Source organism: Phytophthora sojae (assembly GCF_000149755.1).
Source record: "Phytophthora sojae unplaced genomic scaffold PHYSOscaffold_6, whole genome shotgun sequence".
NCBI classification, from domain to species: domain Eukaryota; phylum Oomycota; class Peronosporomycetes; order Peronosporales; family Peronosporaceae; genus Phytophthora; species Phytophthora sojae.
Window position 1 is genome coordinate 2,164,771 of NW_009258120.1, and position 22,350 is coordinate 2,187,120.

Genomic DNA, 22,350 nt, shown 5'->3' on the forward strand with positions numbered 1-22,350 from the left:
CTAACAGATACGACGTCTGTTAGAGGTTCGAAAGACTTTCTCGACCTTGGTGTAGACACACCAAAGGCTACATACATTTACGACCACCACGACGGGTGGTCCATAGAGACTTAGGATTCCTATTGGCTGAGAGCAGCATATCTTAGCCAATGAGCGACATGCATAGCATTGGAATTCTACCATCCAGTCGTTGGCAGATTTCTATCTTAGAATATTACATGTAGAGGAAGTCAGAAACATAAAACAAAAATAGCAGTTCTCATTTTAACCCAAAAACATTATTTGGATCGTTTATTTAGATTAATCTATACTCGGAGGCCCGAGTATAATTAACTCTAATTTAAACTAAGCTACGCTTCCTCACATACACGCGCACACGTGTAGGCTAAAGTAGTGAGCCAAAGTAGGTCCACTACATAGGGTGCCACATCTGACGATTTTGTGCGTGCTACTACACCACAACTGGTGCCGCGACCCGGGAGCAGGGTGGTTTGTTTTCGTTGGTACGAAGTCAACCAAGTTTCGCGTACTGAGCAAGATGGTCAAGGGGAGATCGTTGCCGAGCTGGGCCAGCCCAGCGACGGCTGGGGGTTCGCTTCACACGAAGCCGAACTCAGCTGGCGGAAGGATCGCCGACATGACGATGGAAGCGGTCCCAACCGTTCGGTTTGGCGACGACCGCACCCAAGACCGAGGAAGAGATGGAAATATCAGAGATTATGATGAAGAATGGAAGAAAGCCGAGTTGCTCAGCGGGGTGGCTGAGTTCTCGCTGCATGTTGGGCGCGTGGAGAAACCTCGACGAGCCCAACAAAACCTCGCAGCCGAGCTCGGTGACGATGCGGACGACGACAGTCAAGCCGTCGCTCCAGGGGACCGGCCGCCCCTGATACAACGAGCGACGAGGGCATCCAGCGCGAAATGCCCGAGTTGGGATTCGATGCCGAACGTCTCGTGGGAAACCTTTCCACTCGACTAGGGGCAATCGAAGAAATGTGAAACCCGTCTGCAAATGGTGCAAGTTGCAGATGCGGTCTAAGGCTATTGCACCAAAGTGATGATCCGCCGACTCAGTGAAGACAGCAGGCTGGGTCGAGTCGAAGAATGATACTGCCTCAACTGTATGAATTATATGAATTACATGATATCGAAATGGAGTGAGCGAAGATGGAGCTGGAAAGCAAGGAGCCCATTCGCCGGGTTAGCGTTGGAGTCGGCGCGGCCGCCACAGCCACCAGGCTGGTGGAATCCGCATCTCGGATCGAAGTCTCAGCCGAGTTGCCGAGGTGAGCGATTGAGCCCAGCTGGTCTGACGACGACCCAGTGAAGAAGCTGAGGGAGGTGATGGTGCGTCTGCACAGATTGAGCGAGTCAGCCGTCGATGCCGAAGCTGTGTTGACTCGTCACTGGGTCCGTGAACACGCTACCCACTGGGGCACTGTGTGTGATATGCGGCGGTACGATCGACACCCTTGGGTACGACCGCCGGGACCTCCGACCAAGTCGGTGAACGATCTTCCCGTTGTGCACTAAAGCTGAGTGGGAGCGCAGGTGTGCTGACGCGAAGCCGTGCTGATATGGAGCCACGCTCAAGCAGGAAAGCCGAAGCGAAGTCGAGTTCGCACGATGTTCCAGTGAGGCCGTAATCACTCCATGTTTACCGAGAGGCGACTAGCCGAGTCGGTCGATGCGCGGCGGCGGTGAACAAACCGAAGTTGCAGCAAAGCTGGACTTGAGCAAAGCTCAGCGGAGGCACGCTGGGCAGGCGCGTCGCCGAGAATGTCGACGTGCCAGCAATCTCGAACGGGATCCGAGTTGGTCCGTAGCTGAGCAGAAGCAGACACCTGCTTTGAAGATGGACTCCGACTTCAATCGATCCGACGTAGGGCTACCACCGAGTTTAACTGCGGTCAGCCTGAAGCCGAGTAGGTGAAATCGCCGAGTCACGGCGTCGCAAAAGTGTACCCAACATCCAAAGCTGGACTGAAGAGGAATGGATTCCACGCGGCCGCGGTCGTATTCACATTGAGCCAACATGAGCAGAGCTTGGTCAGGGGTCGAGCATAGCCAAGTCGAAACACCCCTTCAAAGCGCTGATACTTCTGCTAAGGGACTGAGCTGGTCAGGCAGGCAGCTGTGTCGTTCGCTCAGCCGAGCTTGCCTATCACCTTGCTCAACTGGGCTAAGCTGCAACGGAATCAATGCCAGGTGGACATCAGTCGAGCTAGCCCGGGTTGATTCGTGGCAGAGCCACAAAACATGGGGATCAAGTGGCGCCTAGGCGAATTGCAGCAGAGGTTTGTCTTGAATCCGAGCTGAATCGGGATCAGGTACAAGTGCAGCCGAGGTCAGCACCAACTGAGTTGAACCACAGTCAAGCTGAAGCCGAGATGCGTTCAAGCAGAGCCGAGTTAAAGCGAGACAGTGCACTCTGCGTGGAAGTAGTTTAACACCGAGATGTCGTGAAGCCGAGTTCAACCAAGCCGGAACGGAGCCGAGTTCGAGCAACGCTTCGAAGAAGCGCTGGTCGTTGGAGTGGAGCCGATTGAAGAGCAACCTTGCTGAAGCAAACCCACGATCAAGTTGAGCCGCCTCGCGTCCAGTTCCAGTGGGAAAACATATATCTCGGTCTCGCGCCCGGTTCTCGTCGGATTCCAGCCGAGACGACGTAGGTCGAGCCGACGTTATGCGCAGCCGAGTCCGAGCAGAGCTGAGCTGAAGCGAGACAGAGATCACGCTGCGTCCGAATGAGGTCGCGTTCGCACTGGGTTGCTGCGAAGCCGAGAACATTGGAGTGCGATCAAGCTGGAATGGGATGCCGAGTTCCAGCAGTGCCGCGGGTTGGATGGCGCCAATCTGAAGTGTACTCGCTTCAACGGAAGGAAGCACTGGACTGAGTTGCGGTACGCCGAGTTTCAGTGAGATCGCGTTCGGAAGTTCGCCGAGTTGAGTGCTGGTAAACGCACCATGTTCCGATTGGAGAGCGCTCATGCCGAGTTCGAGGTGTAGCCGAGCTGAATCTGAACACGCTTCAAGCTGAACCGAAGATACCGAATTCAAACTGAGTGAACGCAGCCGAGCTAGCGGCGAGCCGAGTTGGAATGTGACCGAATGAAGTGCTGTTCCAGTCGAGCTTGCCCACCACCTTCCCAACCAAGCTGAGCCCAGTCGGGGTAAGCTGGACTAACCGAGCTGGAGACATGCCGAAGTCAAGGTCCGTTGGCCAATGAGCCCAGCTCGGCCCGTTCAGGACAACTCGACTGGAGCATCAAACGCATCGGGATCGCCTTGTTCGTTTATAAAATGACACAGCAACGGTGAGAGCTAACTCAACGCATCAAAGTGAGTGGGGCAAACACTTACCAGGCTAGTTGAGTCGATGAAGCGGAGGCTGTGTTCAAGTCCAGCTGAGTTCAAGGTCAGCGGGTAGCAGCTAGTCGTCAGGACAGCCGAGTTCAGACAAAGCTGAGTTCAACTTGCTGCTGCACTTCTCGCCAATAAGCTCAGCTGGGTTGGATTTCGAGCTCAGCGCGGCCCGATCGGGGAAGCGTTTCTTGACCTGACGAGTTCCCGGTGCCTTGTAGCATGCCAAGACAACTATCAAGCTTCACTCGACGCACCGAAACGAGAGGAACGTGATTCTGGTCAGCCGAGTCGCTGGCAGCATCCATGGCTGCTCATTTTGATGGAGACAGCGATGCTCGGCTTCGTCGGTATTGCAGCCAATCGAGCACTTCCCCGACACCTGCATCACCTACTCGCTTTGCTGCGGCAGGCCCAACATCACCGCTAGCACTCCGAGCGTCGACAGGGGCACCAGCTGACTTCGTATGGTTCAGTTCCTGCTACCGGCTGCCACGCCGAGACGACCATCCAGGCTGATTCGCTGCTGAAGTGATCCGACGACGGGGTTTGGTGCGAGCGATAGGGGCATCTACATGTGTACAGACACATGAGGCGCGGAGTCCACGCATCAGACAAGGCCTATACCAAAGATCAAGGCTCAAGCAAGTCTCACCTTCACGGAACGAGGGCGTCGAGCTGGCGTTGCGGGCGTTTCTCGCCACTCGAATTCGGGAAATGTGAACTCAGTGTTTGCGACAGATCTGATTGGACGAAATCAAGCGTGCGACACATCCGGTTGGCCAGGCCACTCACCACTCCGGCTCGTACATTGGCCGGGGCAGTTGTGGTGTAGGGAACATCAAGTTTTGTGTCACACTCCAAGGCCGCAGTGGAACAACGTACCAGGAGCCAAGTTCTACTCGGCGGGATGACCGTCCGCCGAGCTCGGTGGCCAAGAATGCGCTGATGGACCGCTGAACTCGGCTGATGGTGTCAGAAACTAAAGGCACACCGGCCCCGACCTGGTGACACGTGGCAGACCCAGTGATGAAGACCCAGCCGAGTTCAGGAAGGCACTGGACACGCTCAGCAGAGATCATGGGGGGTTCAAGCCGCCGAGCTCAGGCTAAACGGTACCATGTACCGTCCGATACGGTAACCAGGCTCAATTGAGTCCGGGAGTTGCGCAGTCGAGTTCACGGGTCGCTCTGCCGAGTTCACGAGTCGCCCCGCCGAGTTCGCGGGTCGCTCCGCCGAGTTCACTGGGTTATCCGGCACCTTATCCGGCTCAGCCGAGTTCAAGGGGTTATCCGGCATAGCCGAGCTCAAGCGTCGCCGAGCTCAGTGAAGAGTCGGCCGAGATCCAAAACCGCCCACTTTCATTTGGTATTTGTATAGGAGCTTAGAAATAGTGGAGGTGCCCCTTACGGAACTCCTGGACGAAGCGCTTCCAATTGCTCTGGACGTGCTTCTCCAGCTGACCACACCAGTTCCGGGCGGCGGGCGACAACTTCATCTTGAGCTCTCGAACCTCGGTCTGGTCGAACCAACCACCCTGGACGGAGATGTTGGTGAACTTCTCCCACCAGGTATGTCGATCTCCAAGCGGGGCTTTCTCATCGAACTGACCCAGCGTGCTTGAATTGACATACGGGCGGAGCGTCCAGGAGGTCTTGCCATCCCCAACCGTAGTTGACTCCACGGTCGGTGTAGCGTCCTCGTCGTCCAGGCTGTCGTCTGCGCTGGAGCTATCATCATCCGAGCTTGAGGAACTGGAGCTTGAATCCGGGGACGAGTCGCGATCCCGGCGACGTCCCTTGCGTGGCGCCTTCTTGCGATTGTCCTTCCTGCGCTCGTCCTTCCTGCGTTCGTCCTTCCCCCTCTTTGACTCCATCGGCTCCTTCTTCACCGTCGTCTTGGTCCCCGGACGGGAGGTCCCCGTCGGGGCAACCTGCGTCACCGTAGTAGATCGGTGCGCCGCATTAACTGCGGCCGGCTCATTCTTCACCACGGTCGGCCTCAGAGTCCTTGCTAGACGCGCGGACGTCGACTTCCGGCAGTGTCGCCAGTAGCTGCTCCCAGCCGGCTTCGGTCGTGTTCTTCTGTCCCGTCTGTGCACCTGCGACCGTTGCGCTTCCCGTGATTACGCCCGTTGCCCGTTCAGGGTTGTCACTTCCCATTTGTATGGGAGTTGCCCGATTAGGGTCAGATGTTTCCCGTTCAGGTTGAGTTTGGGCAGATGTTGCTTGAAGGTCGCGTATCTGTCCCACATGGAAACGCTGGATATTCTGAGCAGACTCACGTTCCTGCGCACGCGCGACTTCCGACGCCTGCAGCCTGGCTGCCAACGCGGCCAGGTCCTGCTGGGCCTGCCCGGCCCGGGCGGCCATCTCGGCGGCGTGCCTCGCATCGGCTTCAGCCAGCTGCCGGTGGATGTATTCCGCGGCGGCTGCCTCCACACGCTCACGTTTGGCCCGCGCGGCCTCAAGCTTCGACATCTGCCTCGGCCGTCAGGGACTGCGAGGCGACCTGGGACGCCTGGGCGTAGACCTCATGCAGGTGTCGCTCAAGCTCCTGGGCCCGGCGCTCGGCTTCTCGCGCCTCCCGTTGGGCTTCGGCCAGAGCAAGCTCGGCTTCGGCATCCCGGCTGGGATCCTTCCCGGTCGACACAGCTTCGCGAAGCTTCGACGGCTCGGCACCAAGCTGCTGGACCTGATGGAAGGTCGACACCGCCATCTCCGCCATCCCCGACTGGGCCGACAGGCTTGTCCGCCCGGACCGGGTGGACCGGTACGAGCGCCTGGATCGACTCGAGCGCCTCGATGGGGATCGGTCTCGTGATGACCTCCGGGTGGAACGTCGGCGGCGACGCCGAGCATCTCCATCCGAGTCCGAGCCACTCGACAGCGAGTCACGCCTTGAGCGTCGGTGCGTCCGGGACCTCGTCGCCGTGCGCGTTCGGGATGTCGCCCGGCTGGCCACCTCGTCCAAGCGTGCCAAATTGGCATCAGCCTGATCGGGGGTCGGCTCTCGTTTGGGGACCACCTCGCGCGTCACGTAGAAGCCCACGTCTCCAGCGCCGACCGACACGCCAACCGGACCCCGTGCGGACATCGCCAAGGATCCCAACTGGGGCAACGGGAAGTGCGACGCAGCGCTGTACCCGAGCGTCGAGGTCGACGGGTCCGAGGTTGTGTTCCTGGACACGTACGACTCGGACGTCGCGCCGTAGGAAGCCCGGTCGGAGGTGCCAACTATGCTCGGGACAGGGTCCGAAGTTGCACCTCTGGCCGGGGCATCCCGGGCGGACTCCTCAGCCGACGGAAACTCGGACGGCAGCGACTCGAACTGGGACGGCGGGGACGCAAGCGAGCTCTCGGCCCTCGGCGGTGCATGCTGCAGACGCTTGTGCGCAGGCTCACCGGGGGACGACCCGCTCGGACTCCGGATGGGCCGAAGACCAGTCAAGCGTAAGCATAGGACGTAGGTCCGGCCCAACAAGAGTTCGTAGTCGTTCATCAATAGATCTCCATCCGCGTCTTCCGTGTGGTAATCCATGATCGGCGGCTTCTCTGTCTTCGCTTGGGCCTCCAACGCTGGCAGGATCTTGAACGTCGCTCCGACGACCAGCTCGCGCCACTCGATGAGCTCGACCGCAAGCAGTCCCTGGACGCCTCCGACCACGGTCCGGATGGACATCGGCTCCAACTTGGACACTCGCATCTCCACCAAGGCCGGCATCACGTTGACGAACTGGAAACCAGCCTCGAACAGGAGCGTCTGCAGGACCGCAACGCACTCCCGCGAGTCCAGCAGCCCGGTTGGGATCTGGACTCCGGCCAGGTCCTGGGCAGTCGACAAGTCCCGACGGCTGGGTGCCAGGTCGGCCAACCAAACTTCGGCCGGGTCCTGCGAAGCCACCTTGGACGCCAGGTACTTGGATGTCGCAAGCGTCGCGGTCAGCCACAGCACGGAGTCCGGGCGGGACTCCGGCCAGGCATACTCCACGTTCGGCGGAAGCGTGAGCCCAGACCGGGCTCTCTCCCACCGGGAAGCCTGCAACGCCGCGTACGTCTTCGCCGCTTGGACACTTGGGTGTCCGGCCGACAACTCTGTGGGCTGATTACCCCGGCTGGCCTTCACCGAGAGTTGGGTCTCCGGTTGAGCATCAGCGGCCGGGGCCACCGCCTTCGCAGGAACTGCGGCCGGCTTCTCCTCCTCAGCAGACGGTGTCGGCTTGGGTTCGGCGGACACTTGCGCGTCCGGCTGCACATCTTGGCCAGGCAGAGGGGAGTCCGAAACTCGACCCTCCGCCTGGGGCTCATCCACGTCGGCGTCTCCCTCAGACGCCTGGTTGGGTTCACCCAGACCGGGATCCCCCCCAGCGGTCTTCGACTCCTCGCCCGCGTCAGCACGTTCGGGCTCGCCGTCCTTCGACACTTGGTGCGCGTCATTTGGGACGGCCTGCTCGGGTGCCGGCTGGACTTGGTTCGAAGACCCATCTCCGGCCAGGGCCGCCTTCCGCTTTTCAGCGTTAACCCTCCGAGCATTGCGTTGAACCTCTTCCAGGCTCGGTTGCGCGTCGTGCCCGCCGCACGACGCGACTGACGCGACACCTCTCCGCGTCCTCGTCCTCCGCGCATGTCTCCTCGCTTAGCTGTCATAGACGCTAGTTAGGAAAGTTAGCACACATCACACCTATAAACTTACAGAATATAAACAACTCTGGTGAAATCCCTGGTTCGAATCCGGGCACGCCCACCAGCTGAGGCGAGGCGGGTGAGCGCCTGCCTGACCGCCCAGGTGTATAGCTTGGCGCGTCCCGGGGTAGACTCCCGAGTGGGGTGCACCCAGAACAAACCCTAGCCGGATATAGTACACCTAGATGTACACTCCAACCGGGGTGGCGTGTGTCCTTGTGAACAATCCCTGTGGGTTCGTTTGGCTTCCTAACCAGGGGTCTTCAACCGTGGATGAGTTGTGTTGATACTTGTAGGTCGCTAGGTAGCAGGGCAGAACGTAACCTTCCTGGATGCCGCCTCTGACAGCCCTCAGACAACCAAACAATACAAACAGATACAGAGTTATATACAAACACGTAGCCCTTCCTTATTCTTTTGGACCGTGAAAGGGTCGGTCACTACTCCAGTCAACTCCAGCCGGACTCCGGGATACTGGTCAATCCCGGTCGGCTTTGGCTCACGCGCACCACCCTCAAGTATTGAGGGAATCTAACACAATCAAATACCTCCTATCACACGATAGCTCTTAAATCCGTACTTACCACCCGGGCTACTCCAACCGGGGCGACAAAGTAATCGGTAATATGAAATGCGGGGCCTTCCTGGTCTGGACGAGCTCAACCGCAACTAGGAAATGAAATGGGATGGATCAACCTCGGGTTGTCACCCGGTACTCACCCCAACTTGGACTGGACTTGGTTGCGGGAGCTCGACCCAGATGTAACAGTTGCTGGGCCCTCACACGTAGACTTAGTCGGTCCTCCGGGAATGCACGTCCGGTAGGCTGCTCCAACTCACTTGCGCGATCCTTGGCAAAACGAACTCTTTGTTTAGGGCTTATTCATCCAATTATCTTCTAGTTTTTCTGGGTTTTATGGGTCGTGTTTTCCCCCGTACGTCCAGGTTTCGCAGCATCAGTCCCTTGGTCCCCCAGGTATGGTCCTTCCGGTGAGCAACTCCAAAGTAACTTCAACTATCTCCGCCTGGGCGCGGCATCCGCCCCTTAGTCCCACAAGCATCGTTCTTCCTGCAGGCAACCCCCAAGGTAGCTGGTCACCACGGGTTAATCTCTCTCAGCCTTGATGCCCCATGGTCCTCCGGGCACGTCTCCATCCGGTAGGCAGTTCCATGGTAGCTATCGCCGACGGGGTAGCACGAACCCTTCTTTTCCGAAGGGGAGAGTTGTCTTGCCCACGCGTGTAGCTACGGCGTCGGCGCCACGACGATCCAGCACGTATACTGGAACTTCACGACAACGACGTTCCATCCGAGCTTACTTCCTTGATGCGCTCCCGGGCGTTCCCGGCTGCATGCGCTCGCAGTCACTAGCCCCGACGCGGTCCGGCTTGGCCACTTGTCTTCCTCCTACGGGGTGTGCTTCCATAGGCAGCTACAAAGCGACTTGTCACCGGGCAGGTAAAACGAACTCTGTTTATCTGTTATCTGTGGTCTCTCTCTCTGTCTGTCTGGCTATCTTCTGTCGATCTTTACATGCACTCCATCTTGCCTTGTCTTCACTATGGTCTTGTCGTCGTAATCGTCCGCGGTCCCTCGTAGCACACTTCCAGCAAGTATAATCATCACTGGGTACGCAAGCGAAGTTCAATGTTCCACGGAATCCGAAGAGATCTTGGCTGGTCGGCGTGGTCGGTCGGAAACATCTTGGACTTTGTATACTGGATCTTTACATCTGGGATGGTATCTTGGTATCTTGGTATCTCCATCCGGGATTCATGATTATCTCCAAACGGGATCACACTGCCACTTGGGCTTCACATCCGGGATGTCTTGGACAGCTTCACGGTTTCTGGGACTTCACTCGATCCGGTCGGGCTCCTCTTGCGTTGCACAGTGCACCAAGAGCAGGCGGCCTCCAGTCGGAGGCACTTCTACGCTCCCTTGGGCTTTGCCTCTCGTTCAGTACTTGGTTCCAGCCGGGGTCCGCTCTTCGGGACATCTCCATCCGGGGTCACCAAACCTTGTACACTGCCAACGCGAGTCCGGCCTAGATCCGCTCTTCCCAAACGCCACGTGTCGCTGCCTCCCTCTCCCATAGTGAGCCTCTGAGCCAACCAATCACAGGCGCGACTCGGGGAATCCTCGAAAATCTCCAATTCCATCGTGTCAACCGCCCCTCTTGTTACGATCCATTGTAGAGTCCATTCGGCGAAACGATCGATCATGACAAGATCTCACGATCCGAGCAAGCCCAGATGTCTTCAGTCAACTCCCAACTGTTGCGTCTCTTCTTTGCGCGCTGTCCCAACCGGGTTGCTTTTCATCAATTTCTCTTTCCAGACTGCGGCAACGAAATCTCCACTCACAACGAAATCTTCGCGCCACCACTCACGCCATGGACGCCCCCGCATCGAGCGCCGACGCGCCGCTTATCCCAGCGCAACTCCCGTCTTCTGCGCCTCCAGTGGGGGGTACGGAGGCGGGCGCGGGCAACGGCGGCGGCAGTCTGGCTACTAGCGGCGAGGCCCATGTGCCGACCAAGGCCAGCGACCCTGCGCGCAAGGTCGACGAGGCCGATGCGACCATGGAGGTCGACGAGCAGGTGGGTACCGGTGAGGACGACGACGCCGACGAGGAGGAAGAGGAGGAGGAGAGCGCAGCGTCTTCTGCGAAGAGCTCGTCTCTGCACACCAACGGCCAGCCTGTCGGAGAGGACGAGGCCATGGAAGAAGCTCCCATCCGGGATCCTCTGCGCGAGCGCACGCCAAGCGTCACGGCTGCGGTGTCCAGCCTGCTGTCGTTCGATGAAGTGATCGACTTCAAGGCGTCTGGCATCCTCTCGTCAACCCATCCGGGATCTCAAGAAGATGCCAACATCCTGCCTTCACGCCACGTTCTCCCGCCCAAGCGGCCTGGTGACGGCAACTCCTACCTGGTGGGCGTTCCTGCACACCCATTAGCGTATCAGTCGGAGGGCTACATCCAGGAGGGGTATGGCGGCACGGAAGCGTTAGCAATCTTCGACGGGTTCTCAGCCCAGGACCTCCACGACTTGGGTAACCTGGTTGGCAACCAGACGGAGCTGCGTAATAACTTGCTGCGCCCGCATGCCAACCGGGAGTCTCCCAGGCTGCCGCAGCTCGAGACCACTTTAAACTCGTTGCTGAGGCGCCGGGAGTCCGCCTCTGTGCTGGCCCAGTTCCCAGCCGGGCGCTTCGCGGAAAAGTTGTTCTTCACGACGTCTCTGCTTCATCGCATCCTCGACCGGGCACGGCGTGGCGACATCCCCATTCAAGGGCCGGTTGAGGCATCTCCCGGCGGGGGCGCCACCCTGCAACAGCGTTACGATAGGCTTGTCGACGAGCACCGGTTCCTGCAGATGTATCACCAGCGGGAGGTGGCTGCACTCCGGGCGGAGAAGCTGGAGCTCCAAGCCCAGGTGGAGAAGGACTTCGCCTTGGCAGCGCAAAGCCATCTGGATGAGGAAAACGCGCTGCGCAACAAGATTACCGAGGCTGAGGCCAAGCTCGAGCGTGCGATCTTGGCCATCCAGTGTCGGCGGGTCACCAGCCAGGAGGATGCGTTTGACACCAACCGGCTGATGCGGTTCCTCAACCAAGGTGGGGCTACCACTCGCGGTCGATGGCCCAGGCTGGTACGCCTGCTGCGGCACTTCCAACGGGGTCCACACCTCCTGCGCACTGGGTCACCAACATCGCCGTCGAGACCGCTGATCGTCCGTCCAGGATGATCCCACCCTATCCAGGCCCAGTCAACCCGGACGGCGAGGACGATGACGATAACTACCAGGCGGGTGACGGCAACAGCGGCCAGGACGGCGATCATGAGGAGAAGTCGGAGGACAATCCACCCCAGCCACTCCGTTCGGACTTCCCGTCTGCAGATGGATCTCCGTCCAAACCCAAGCGGCGTACGTCCAAGGGGTCTCGTTCGGGGTCGTGCCCACGTGGCATGGCCGAGCTTTCCAGCAAGGGTGGGCCAGTGTACGTCCAAATGCGACCGACGGTCCACCCGGGGTCTGATGTGCTCCCTCGGTCGCCCCAGACGGACTTCAAGCGTCTGATTTTTGACTGCGCTGCGTCCCTGCCGGAGTTCGTCCCTTGGTCGGATGTCCGGCTGGATGTCCAGTTCGTAATGCGGATGGACCATGGGTACGAGGAGGCCTTGGATATCCTCCGTCAGGATCGTCCGGCCCACCAGTATTTCCCTAAGCCTTGGCTGCTGGCGAAGCTGGTCAAGATGATGTACCATGGCACCCTGGACGACACTCCCTGGACACGGTACGTCCCCGAGACCTTCTACAAGATGGCTGAGGTCATGCTCCAGGGACGTCTCCGGTCGGGTATGTACCCGAGGAATTTCCTCCTCCGCGTAACCTGGCTGAAGATGCTGCCGCCGAGATGGAGATCGTCGAGGTCGATGACTCCAGTGAGAGCAGTGGTTCCAGCGACTCCGACTACGAAGACAAGGCCAAGACATCTACGTCCAGGAAGGGCGCAGATGGGTCGTCCAAGGCGGAGTCTATCGAGGACAGCAGCTCATCTGACAGCGACACTGATGAGGAGCAGCCAGCCAAGCCCAAGCGCAATCCCAAGCGGAACCGCGTCGAGTCATCTTCGGACAGCTCGTCCGAGGGTGAACCCCAGTCGTCTTCTTCGTCGCAGCGTCGGTCTACCCGGTTGTCGTCACAGAAAATGCCTCAATCCCCTCGGTCCAAGTTTGCATTGCAGGACAAGCCCGACCGGCCATCATCCAAGAAAAACCCCAAGAAGCGCAGCCGGACGTCGAAGTCCAACCGGGAGGGTGCCTGGCACAGAAGTCCTACGAGGACCTGAACAGCAGGGAATTGGCGATCATCGAGACCCCATCTGGGGACATTGTCTCGTGGCGTCGTCGTTGTGTCGGCACTCGTTTCTCTCCGAAGAAAGGTGGCATCGAGGGCCAGGCGCCTGGGTTTCCTAATTACGCACCTCAGCAGCCTGAGACCAAGTACCTGGCCAGGCGTTGGCCTTCAGTCGAAGATGAGTATGCGGCCCTGGTCGAGAAGGAACCCTGGCTGGAGATGTTTAACAACCGGGTCAAGGTCCTGTACTTCCACCGCCGTGATCAGCAATCTCCAGCTGTGATCCGCATTCTGGACCAGCATGTGGAGTACATGAAGGATCGCCTCCCGGCCTTCTGGCACATTCTACATTGGTTCGTGATGAAGACCAAGCCGGAGGACGACGAGAAGTGCGACGACCTCACGATCTACGAACGGGCTCAAGACCTTCACCGCAAGCGCCAGGGGTTCCACGACGGGGTTGCGCGCACCTTCGAGGCCCGCATCAAGCGTCTGATCAAGGCCGGCATGCCGAAGACGATGGTCTGGGAGCCATGATTCTGGTTGTACCCGTGGAAGATCTGCTACCTGTACTTGGTCGACGAATCAACCAAGAAGGACGATGGTACGCGTTACACCCTGGCTGGCCAGATCGCGATGGCCGAACTCGAAGACCCCGACCGGACTCAGTGGACTACCTGTACGGATGACGAGCGTCTGGCGCACGTCCCAGCCAAGATCGTCAACAAGATGCTGCTCCCAGAGCACGAGCGCGTCGACAACTGGGTCTCGACCAAATTCTAGTGAAGTCATCCCATCCAGCATCCACAGCGGTCCCGGATGTAGTTCATATCCGTAGCGTAACACTTTCATTCCACAATCACCGTTAATGTCTTCGCTGTCTTCATCGTTTCCTTCTTCGGTCGGGTTATCCAGGTCGGTTCAACCTTGAGCGCAGTCTTGTTCATCTCTTCTGGCTTTGGCACCTCCTTCAGGGCGACATAGTCAACTTCATACACTCGCCGTTGAGAACTCCACTCTCGCTCGGGTTACTCTCCATAGTCACAACTCCATCGTAGATCCGCTCCATTCAAATTCACAATCAATTTTCCGTAATTCACATATTCACATCCAGGCATCTCCGGCCTCCGTCTGGGAATCTCCAACTGGGATCAATACTCCCGACTGGGGTCGCCCCATTCGGACTTGACCACTCCCAACTATCGTATGTTAGGGTGGTCGTTCCCAGCCTGCATGGCTTGGAACCGCGCTCGGGCTTTCGCCCGTTGATTGCACTCATACAAGAGCGCTCCGCAATTCAGCTGTGCCATCGGTATCCATGCAGGCTCATCGTACCCCTTCCATTTGATGAGATACTCTCGTGCCCGTTTGGAGGTCCGCGTACGCTTGTTCCACCTGAGATCCCTGATCTTCTCCACTTCGTACTCGTCATTCTCGTTGTCCGCTTCCCAGCTGTCTTCGGGAAAACGACGTGTTGAGCGCGAACATGAGTCTCTCTGCGTGGTCATCCCAGTCGCTCTGGTCAGCTTCTGCGACGTAAGCCCGGATGGATCTCACCACAGTCTGGACGGAACGTTCCTGCTGTCCATTCGCCTGGGGTCGGTTATGCCAACGTAGCTCGCTATCGGCTACCCAGAAGTTCCCTGAACCGAGTGAAGACTTCACTCATGAACTTGGGATCCTGGTCGTGACGCAGTAGGGAACTGGCTCCGAAGCAGCGGAACGCCCTCTCCTCATACGCTTCCGCGACATCCTGAGCGGTGGTAGAACTCATCGGTTTGCACATAACAAAACCTGAAAACACGTCCTGGAACAGGAGCAAGAACGTGTTACCCCGTTCGAACTTCGGCAAATGGGTCACAAGTCCATCGAGACCACTTCGAAAGGCTCTCTGGGCTCGATGTTCCTGGGCGAAGGTCCTGGATTCGGCGGACGGCCCTTGCCACTGGCGCAGTCGGTGCACTCCTTGACGTATCTTTCAACATCTGCGTACATCCCCGGCCAGTAGAACACCAGCCGGAGTTTCTCGTGCGTCCGGGTTATTCCCTGGTGGCCACCTTGGAAATCCTCATGGGCGTAATGCAACATGTCCAGACGGAGTGCTTCCGGTACGACTAGGCGCAACTCGTCGGTCTTGTCGCGAGGTTGGTCCCGATTGGACCTGACCAGTCGATAGAGTACGTCCCGAACATCCAACGCAAATAGGTCTGCCCGCTTGGACAGCTTGCGAATCTCCAGCCGGGAAAAGTCATCCAGGTCGCCCTTAAGGATCTTCTTCAGGTTCACCAACTCATGATCAACGTCCTGGTGTACCTTGATCCGGCGCCACCTCTCAGCCTGACACTCAAGCGGGTTCATAAACTCGCCCTGGTTGGGGTCCTCACGGCTCTGGCTACGAGTTATTGCGGCCATGACCCGGGCTACCATTGGCAGGGGGGCTGACTCCGGCCCTGGACCGGCATCGTCGGGCGCCCCAGTCGTAGATTCCTGACTGGGCTCACCGGGGGGATCGTCGCTCAGGGCCACTTCAGGCTTCATGATCTGTTCGTGGATCCGAGAGACTCGCCCCAGATGTTCCATCTCATCCGGGTCATCGATCGTGCAGGACTCTCCAAGCGCCAGCGTCTTGGATGTCAAGTAATCTGCAGCCTGGTTGTACTCCCGCTTGACATGTACCAGCCGGATCGAGGTGAACTTTTACTTCATTTCCTGGTACTCAGCCAGACGTCGCTGCAGGTTCGGCTGGTTGCCGTTAATCAGTCCTTGGGCCTGGTGGATGACGATCCGAGAGTCTTCGACGACAACCATATCCGGGATATCCCGGTCGTGAATCATCTTCAGCCCATTCAGGAGGCCGAGGTACTCAGCGTCATTCACCGTAACATCATCCAGGATGAAACCCCGCGCGGCCAGGACTTTCCAGTCGGGGAGCTCCCAGATGATACACCCACAATTTCCTCGCCTCGTCGATGTCTTCGCAGCTCCGTCGAAACTCAAGACGTATCCAGCGAAATTAGCCTCCAGCATCTCCACACTGATCACCGGTGGGGGTTTCACTTGACCCTTGGCCGGGATGAGCGACTCAGCAACCTCGTCCAGGTGCTCACGCGGCGTTATGCCAGCGCCCAGGATCGCGGCCAGGCCGTCTTCGTCTTGCTTCACCTTCTGCACTTCCAAGTCCCAATGGGATAGTGTTAACCCCCACCGGACATGTCGGCCGTCGGAGGTCTTGGACTTCAACAGCCAGGACAGTACTGAATACCTGGTGTGCACCTTGATCGGGCAACCCTGGACGAGAGTGTTAAACACATCCAGAACTCGCATGACAGCAACTGCCTCCTTCTCGGCGATGTGGTATCGAATCTCCGCGTCGTTCAGTACGCGCCCCGTGAACCTCACAGGCTGGATCACTCCATATTCCTGGCCGAGTACCGCGCAGGCGGCCCAGCGGTTAGCATGCGGGATAATCACGAATGGCTTGGTCCGGTCGGGGTGTCGCAACAGGGGTGTCGACACGATCTTCCGTTTCAAGATCTCGAATGCCTCCTTCGCCCAGGACAGGTCCCGGCCGGACTGCACTTGATCCTCCGTGAGCTCAAACAGGACTGCAGCCACAATCGGGAAGTCCTCAATGAACTTGTGATAGTAGTTAAGGCTTCCGAGGAATGACTGAACTCCCTTCAGGGTAGACGGGAACGGCAGATCCTGAACACCCTTCGCAATCTTCGGAGTCGCGCGCAGTCCTTCGGCACTGATCTCGTAGGGAGATACGGGATACTCCCGAACTCACTCTTGGGCAGGCTGACAGAGATTTTCCAATAGCGCAACCGGAATAGCAGTGCATTCAGGCCCTCACACAACTGATCCCAGGTGGGCGCCCCATGCGCAATGTCATCGATGTTGGAACTCCGTCCGAGGACAGGTCCCATCTAGGACGGCATCGGGATATTGCGTTGAAACACAGTCATCTGCTCCACCAAGACGGGAACACTAGCTCCAGCCTTCTCCCGTTCGGATTCATCCCGGACGGATGGGTCCAAACCGAGGAACTCGAGTACATCCGGGTCCACCTGTTCTTCTTCTTCCCGAGGGAGACGCACGAAACCCCAAAGGCAGTTGTTGATCACCGCCTGATACACGAGTGGGGCATTCTTGAGTCCAAATGGCATGCGTACCCACTGGAAGTGTCCGAATGGGCAGATGAACGCGGAGATTAGCTTCGCACGTTCCGTCATCCGGACCGCCCAGAACCCGCTCGCCATGTCCAGACTCATGAACCACATAACGGCTTCGAATCCAATCAGGAGATCATCGATCAGGGGCAACGGGTAGCTAAAACGCCGGATGAACCCATTAACCACCCGGTAGTCGATGCACATTCGGATGTCCACGCCATTCTTCTTGAGGACGATCACAATCGGGGAAGCCCACGGCGACAGCGACATCTCGATTCGACCCGTTTCCAGCAGCTTATTCAGGAGCTCGTACACCTTCATCATCAAGTGAGGGGCAATGGACCTTGGTCGTTGAGCAACGGGTTTGGCGTCACCCACATCCAGGTCACATACCACACCCCTGGCCGGGGCCGGCGCAGCATTGCCATCCCCAAGGAAGATCTTGCGGTGATACTTGAGTATAGAGCGCAACTTCTGTTCCCCATCCGGGGTAGTCCGCCCGGGTTCTCCAACATCAGCCTTGTCAATATCACACTCGGGGCTCAGGTACTTCAGCTCAGGAAGCAAGGCCAATTCGTCACGCAACTGGGACAACAACTCGCTCCCCTCGTGCAGATACACTCCAGCTTCCAGGTCGAGCTCCTCCTGATTGATTCGCATGCATCGATTGTACTCTTCCTCCAGCTTTCGCAGCGGGGTACTGGGCATCGACGCAGTGGGTATGTCAGGCTCTTCACGGTCGGAGATATCCTCCGAGCGGTCACCATCCAGGTCGGACTCGGCCAGATCACAGATGCTCAGGTTCCACTCACCAGAACTCGGATTGGACTCAGCTGTAGTGCCGACACCGCTGTGAGTATCTTCGACGGTCGGACGTCGACCGGATTCTGCTTCCTTATCATCTCCATCTGAGACGCCTTCGACAGATCCCGCCCGGGACTCAGCGTTACCCTGCTGGAGCATGACCAGCCGGTCCGTCCGGGATCCCGATTCAGGCCGTAGGAGAATCCTGGTTGGCCATTCACGCTGTGGTCTTTCTACAGCTGGGGGCTGCCGACTCCACTCGAGCTCGATCTGCTCTTGCTCCCGTGCCTCTGCTTCCGGAGACATTGTGTTCTCGTAGATCAGCTGTTGCCACTCCTGGTACCGCTTGCTTCCCGGCCGGACAAATCTTCCAAACCGGAGAAAATGCCCGAACTCGACGATCCGGGCCACAGGAGTCCGGTTGTCGATCCACACTCTCTGCTTAGGGATATTCACCACCTTCACTGAGGATGCCCACGACTTGGTAGCATACAGGATCTTGGTGACCCAACGATCACCCCGGCCGGCCCACACAACATCCCGTTGGGGGTTGCTCTGGCCGTACCTAACCTTCACGATCGCATGTTCCCCCGGACGGAGATAGATCCGCTCATCCGGGGTTACCGGAAGATCCAAGCCCATGTTGTCGCGGCGCGGACCGTCACACATCACAACAGTTTCTTCGTCCGGGAGCTGCACTAGTCCTTCTCGCACGCTCAACCGCACTCGAGCCGCATACATGAAGTTCATTCCCAGAGGTACTTCCAATCCTTCGCCGATATTCGCCAACCCGACACTCATCACATACACCACACGGAATCCCAGAGTGATTTTCACCCGGGCGTACGACGTAATATTCGTGGGAGCACCTCCTAATCCGGACACCCTGATCGGCTCCGGCAACATCCGGAATTTCAGCTTGGGCCTACGCGCAAGGTCCAAGCTAATCATGCTTCCAGATGCACCAGTGTCCAAGAGTATCCTCGTTCGGAGATCGTTCACCGCCCCATGCACTGTCGCCACTTCATGACTCTCTTCAGGCTCGTGATCCTCCCACCAACCGCATCTCTGTCAAGGCTGTAGGATGACTTCGACTTGGTCATCGCCATCCGGGTTTTCCCGTCCAGGATTCGTACAGTTGGGGTCGTCAAACTGGTCCTGAAATATAGTTGACATGCATTGGTGGTTATCTGGTTTTCTCCTTCTCAACTCGGGTCCGACATTAACTAAGACACACAATCCTTTGGGTTTCGCCAGCCCGGCGCGTTCTGGATCCCCACCCAGCGGGTTTACTAGTTTAACGGCGACCCCGGATTGGCCTCTTCACCCAGCAGTTGCTTGCGCAGGGGTGGAGGCACGTCTTGCAACATCCCCTTCCGTGCGAGTTTCTTCACGGCTTCCAAGGCGTCGTAATCTCCACAGGTTCCTTCATGAATCTTGCCACAGCGTGAGCACGGCTTCACTCAACACGCGTATCCCGGATGGCCCTTCCGGTTGCACCGGTCGCAAACGATCTCCGCCCAGCAGTTCTGCTCCTTGTGACCAAACTTGAGGCACTTCTCGCAAAACTCGTTCCGGTCAGGGTTCTCCCGTCTGGGCGATTGCCATCCGGGCCGAGGTGATTGCCATCCCGGCCGGGGCGACTGCCACCCTGAACGGGAATTGCTCTGCGCAGGCGGGCGCCACCCACTCTGCTCAATGGCCTTGAAATGGCTTGACGGAGCTCGGGCTCCGGGATCTGAGCGACGGGTGGGACAGTCGGTGCCACCTCAGCCGGAGTGTGGTGTAGGGAACATCAAGTTTTGTGTCACACTCTAAGGCCGCAGTGGAACAACGTACCAGGAGCCAAGTTCTACTCGGCGGGATGACCGTCCGCCGAGCTCGGTGGCCAAGAATGCGCTGATGGACCGCTGAACTCGGCTGATGGTGTCAGAAACTAAAGGCACACCGGCCCCGACCTGGTGACACGTGGCAGACCCAGTGATGAAGACCCAGCCGAGTTCAGGAAGGCACTGGACACGCTCAGCAGAGATCATGGGGGGTTCAAGCCGCCGAGCTCAGGCTAAACGGTACCATGTACCGTCCGATACGGTAACCAGGCTCAATTGAGTCCGGGAGTTGCGCAGTCGAGTTCACGGGTCGCTCCGCCGAGTTCACTGGGTTATCCGGCACCTTATCCGGCTCAGCCGAGTTCAAGGGGTTATCCGGCTTAGCCGAGCTCAAGCGTCGCCGAGCTCAGTGAAGAGTCGGCCGAGATCCAAAACCGCCCACTTTCATTTGGTATTTGTATAGGAGCTTAGAAATAGTGGAGGTGCCCCTTCAGGGCGCCCGACAGAGATAACAAACAACAGAGCAGAATTTTCTAGGTCCACAACACGTGCACGCGCTTCCAGTAAGCCCCTGCAAGGGCCGGATTATGTCTGCTGTCAGCACCCGAGAGGCATAGCTTGTAGGGTGTTGACTGGTAGCGCCAAGAGATTAAGGTCGGCCCGGGTTGGGCGCGTGTCTCGCCAAGCGCGAAGGAAAAGCGTCGCCACCGCTGCGAGCCGGTGTTCCCGTACGTCCCGGGCACTGATTGCTGAGTCGAGAAGCCTTTGCTCTCGGCGACCCGTAAAAGCCCTCGAGGGCCGTCGTCCGTCCTTTGGCGGAGGGCACGGGATTTCTAATTCCGGAGTCAGGTAACTCAGCTGGCTTCCGCGATTGACTGGCTTGTGGTACTTGGTCTCTGCGAGGACGAGTCATCACTGTCCCGGAAGGGCCGAGCCGCTGGGGGACATCTCAGCGCAGGCCAACAAGGGCCGACTAGCTCGGCTGTTGTTGTGTTTGTAGCTAGGGTGTAACAGGGTTACACGCACAAGTGGCTACAGTCACTTGTTACTCTAACAGATGCGATGTCTGTTCGAGGTTTGAACACTTCCTCGACCTTGGTGTAAGGTACACCAATGGCTACATACATTTACGACCACCACGACGGGTGGTCCATAGAGACTTAGGATTCCTATTGGCTGAGAGCAGCACTTTTAGCCAATGAGCGACATGCATAGCATTGGAATTCTGCCAACCAGCCGTTGGCAGATTCCTATCTTAGAATATTACATGTAGAGGAAGTCAGAAACATAAAACAAAAATAGCAGTTCTCATTTTAACCCAAAAACATTATTTGGATCGTTTATTTAGATTAATCTATACTCGGAGGCCCGAGTATAATTAACTCTAATTTAAACTAAGCTACGCTTCCTTACATACACGCGCACACGTGTAAGCTAAAGTAGTGAGCCAAAGTAGGCCCACTACACCTGGTAGCACTTTGTAGTCCGTCCAACGACCGACTACCTGAGTTCGTACGTCACCGCACGAACGCGGAGCTGAGAACCTTCCCATGAATACGGAGGTGTTCATGGAAAGCTCCACTACGCCTGCAACTCACGTTGCACGCGCTGACTGTCCCCACCTGTCGGACCCAGAGTGGGAAGCTCTCCAACGACTGTCAACAGTTATTGGTGAGGCGGCTGTAGCTACGATGCTGCGTATGCTAACGCCGACAGAGCAACATGGTGTTGCTCTGGGATTCATCATGAGGGAGCAGCGAGATGCTGCTTCGTCTACCACGGTGGCGTCGGGGACGACACCGCGCGCGCAATCGCTGAAGCTCAGCGTGAGCAATTACGTTGGAAGAGAGGGCGAGTGTGGTATAGCAGTACACACAAAATCGTCAGTTGTGGTAACTTGGCTACAAACACAACAATAGCCGAGCTGGTCGGCTTTGTTGGCCTGCGCCGGGTTGCCCCCGAGCGGTTCGGCCCAACCGGGACAGCGGGTGTCTCGCCTCTCGCCGAGACCTGCCAACCAAGATCACTCCTCCGGAGAACCGCCAAGTTCGACGGCCTCCGTTCACTCAACCCTGTGCCCTCCACCAAAGGATGGACGACGGCCCTCGAGGGCTTTTACGGGTCGCCGAGAGCAAAGGCTTCTCGACTCAGCAATCAGTGCCCGGGACGTACGGGAACACCGGCTCGCAGCGGTGGCGAGACTTTTCCTTCGCGCTTGGCGAGACACGCGCCCAACCCGGGCCGACCTTAATCTCTTGGCGCTGCCAGCCGAGTACCCTACAAGCTATGCATCTCGGGTACCGGCAGCAGACATAATCCGGCCCCGTGCAGGGACTTACCGGAACGTGTACACGTGCTTTAGGCCTAGAAAATTCTGCTCTGTTGTTTGTTATCTCTGTCGGGCGCCCTGAAGGGGCACCTCCACTATTCCTAAGCTCCTATACAAATACCAAATGAAGTGGGCGGTTTTGGATCTCGGCCGACTCTTCGCTGAGCTCGGCGACGCTTGAGCTCGGCTGGTCCGGATGAACTATCCGGATAATTCTTCGAGCTCGGCTGAGCCGGATAAGGTGTCCGGATAAGCTGCTGAGCTCGGCTGAGCTCGGCTACCGGTACAGTGTACCACTCCAGCC

At 58.0% G+C, this 22,350-nt stretch overlaps 3 protein-coding genes across 3 annotated transcripts; 2 read left to right on the forward strand and 1 right to left on the reverse strand.

Moving 5' to 3' along the window:
* Nucleotides 1–538: 538 nt before the first annotated feature.
* PHYSODRAFT_512663 (hypothetical protein) lies at nucleotides 539–979 on the forward strand (the record flags this gene model as incomplete). Its single annotated transcript, XM_009532659.1, has 1 exon — nucleotides 539–979. The coding sequence occupies one exon, from the start codon at nucleotides 539–541 to the stop codon at nucleotides 977–979; it is 441 nt and encodes a 146-aa protein (XP_009530954.1).
* Nucleotides 980–4,747: 3,768 nt separating this feature from the next.
* On the reverse strand, nucleotides 4,748–8,009 carry PHYSODRAFT_246104 (hypothetical protein; the record flags this gene model as incomplete). Its single annotated transcript, XM_009532660.1, has 5 exons — nucleotides 4,748–5,331; nucleotides 5,354–5,464; nucleotides 5,648–5,843; nucleotides 5,875–7,885; nucleotides 7,906–8,009. The coding sequence occupies 5 exons, from the start codon at nucleotides 8,007–8,009 to the stop codon at nucleotides 4,748–4,750; spliced, it is 3,006 nt and encodes a 1,001-aa protein (XP_009530955.1).
* Nucleotides 8,010–10,440: 2,431 nt separating this feature from the next.
* On the forward strand, nucleotides 10,441–13,692 carry PHYSODRAFT_335281 (hypothetical protein; the record flags this gene model as incomplete). The annotated part of the gene is made up of 5 exons (XM_009532661.1): nucleotides 10,441–11,597; nucleotides 11,666–12,408; nucleotides 12,453–12,731; nucleotides 12,797–13,431; nucleotides 13,468–13,692. 5 exons carry the CDS (start codon nucleotides 10,441–10,443, stop codon nucleotides 13,690–13,692), a joined length of 3,039 nt encoding a protein of 1,012 aa, XP_009530956.1.
* Nucleotides 13,693–22,350: the final 8,658 nt, after the last annotated feature.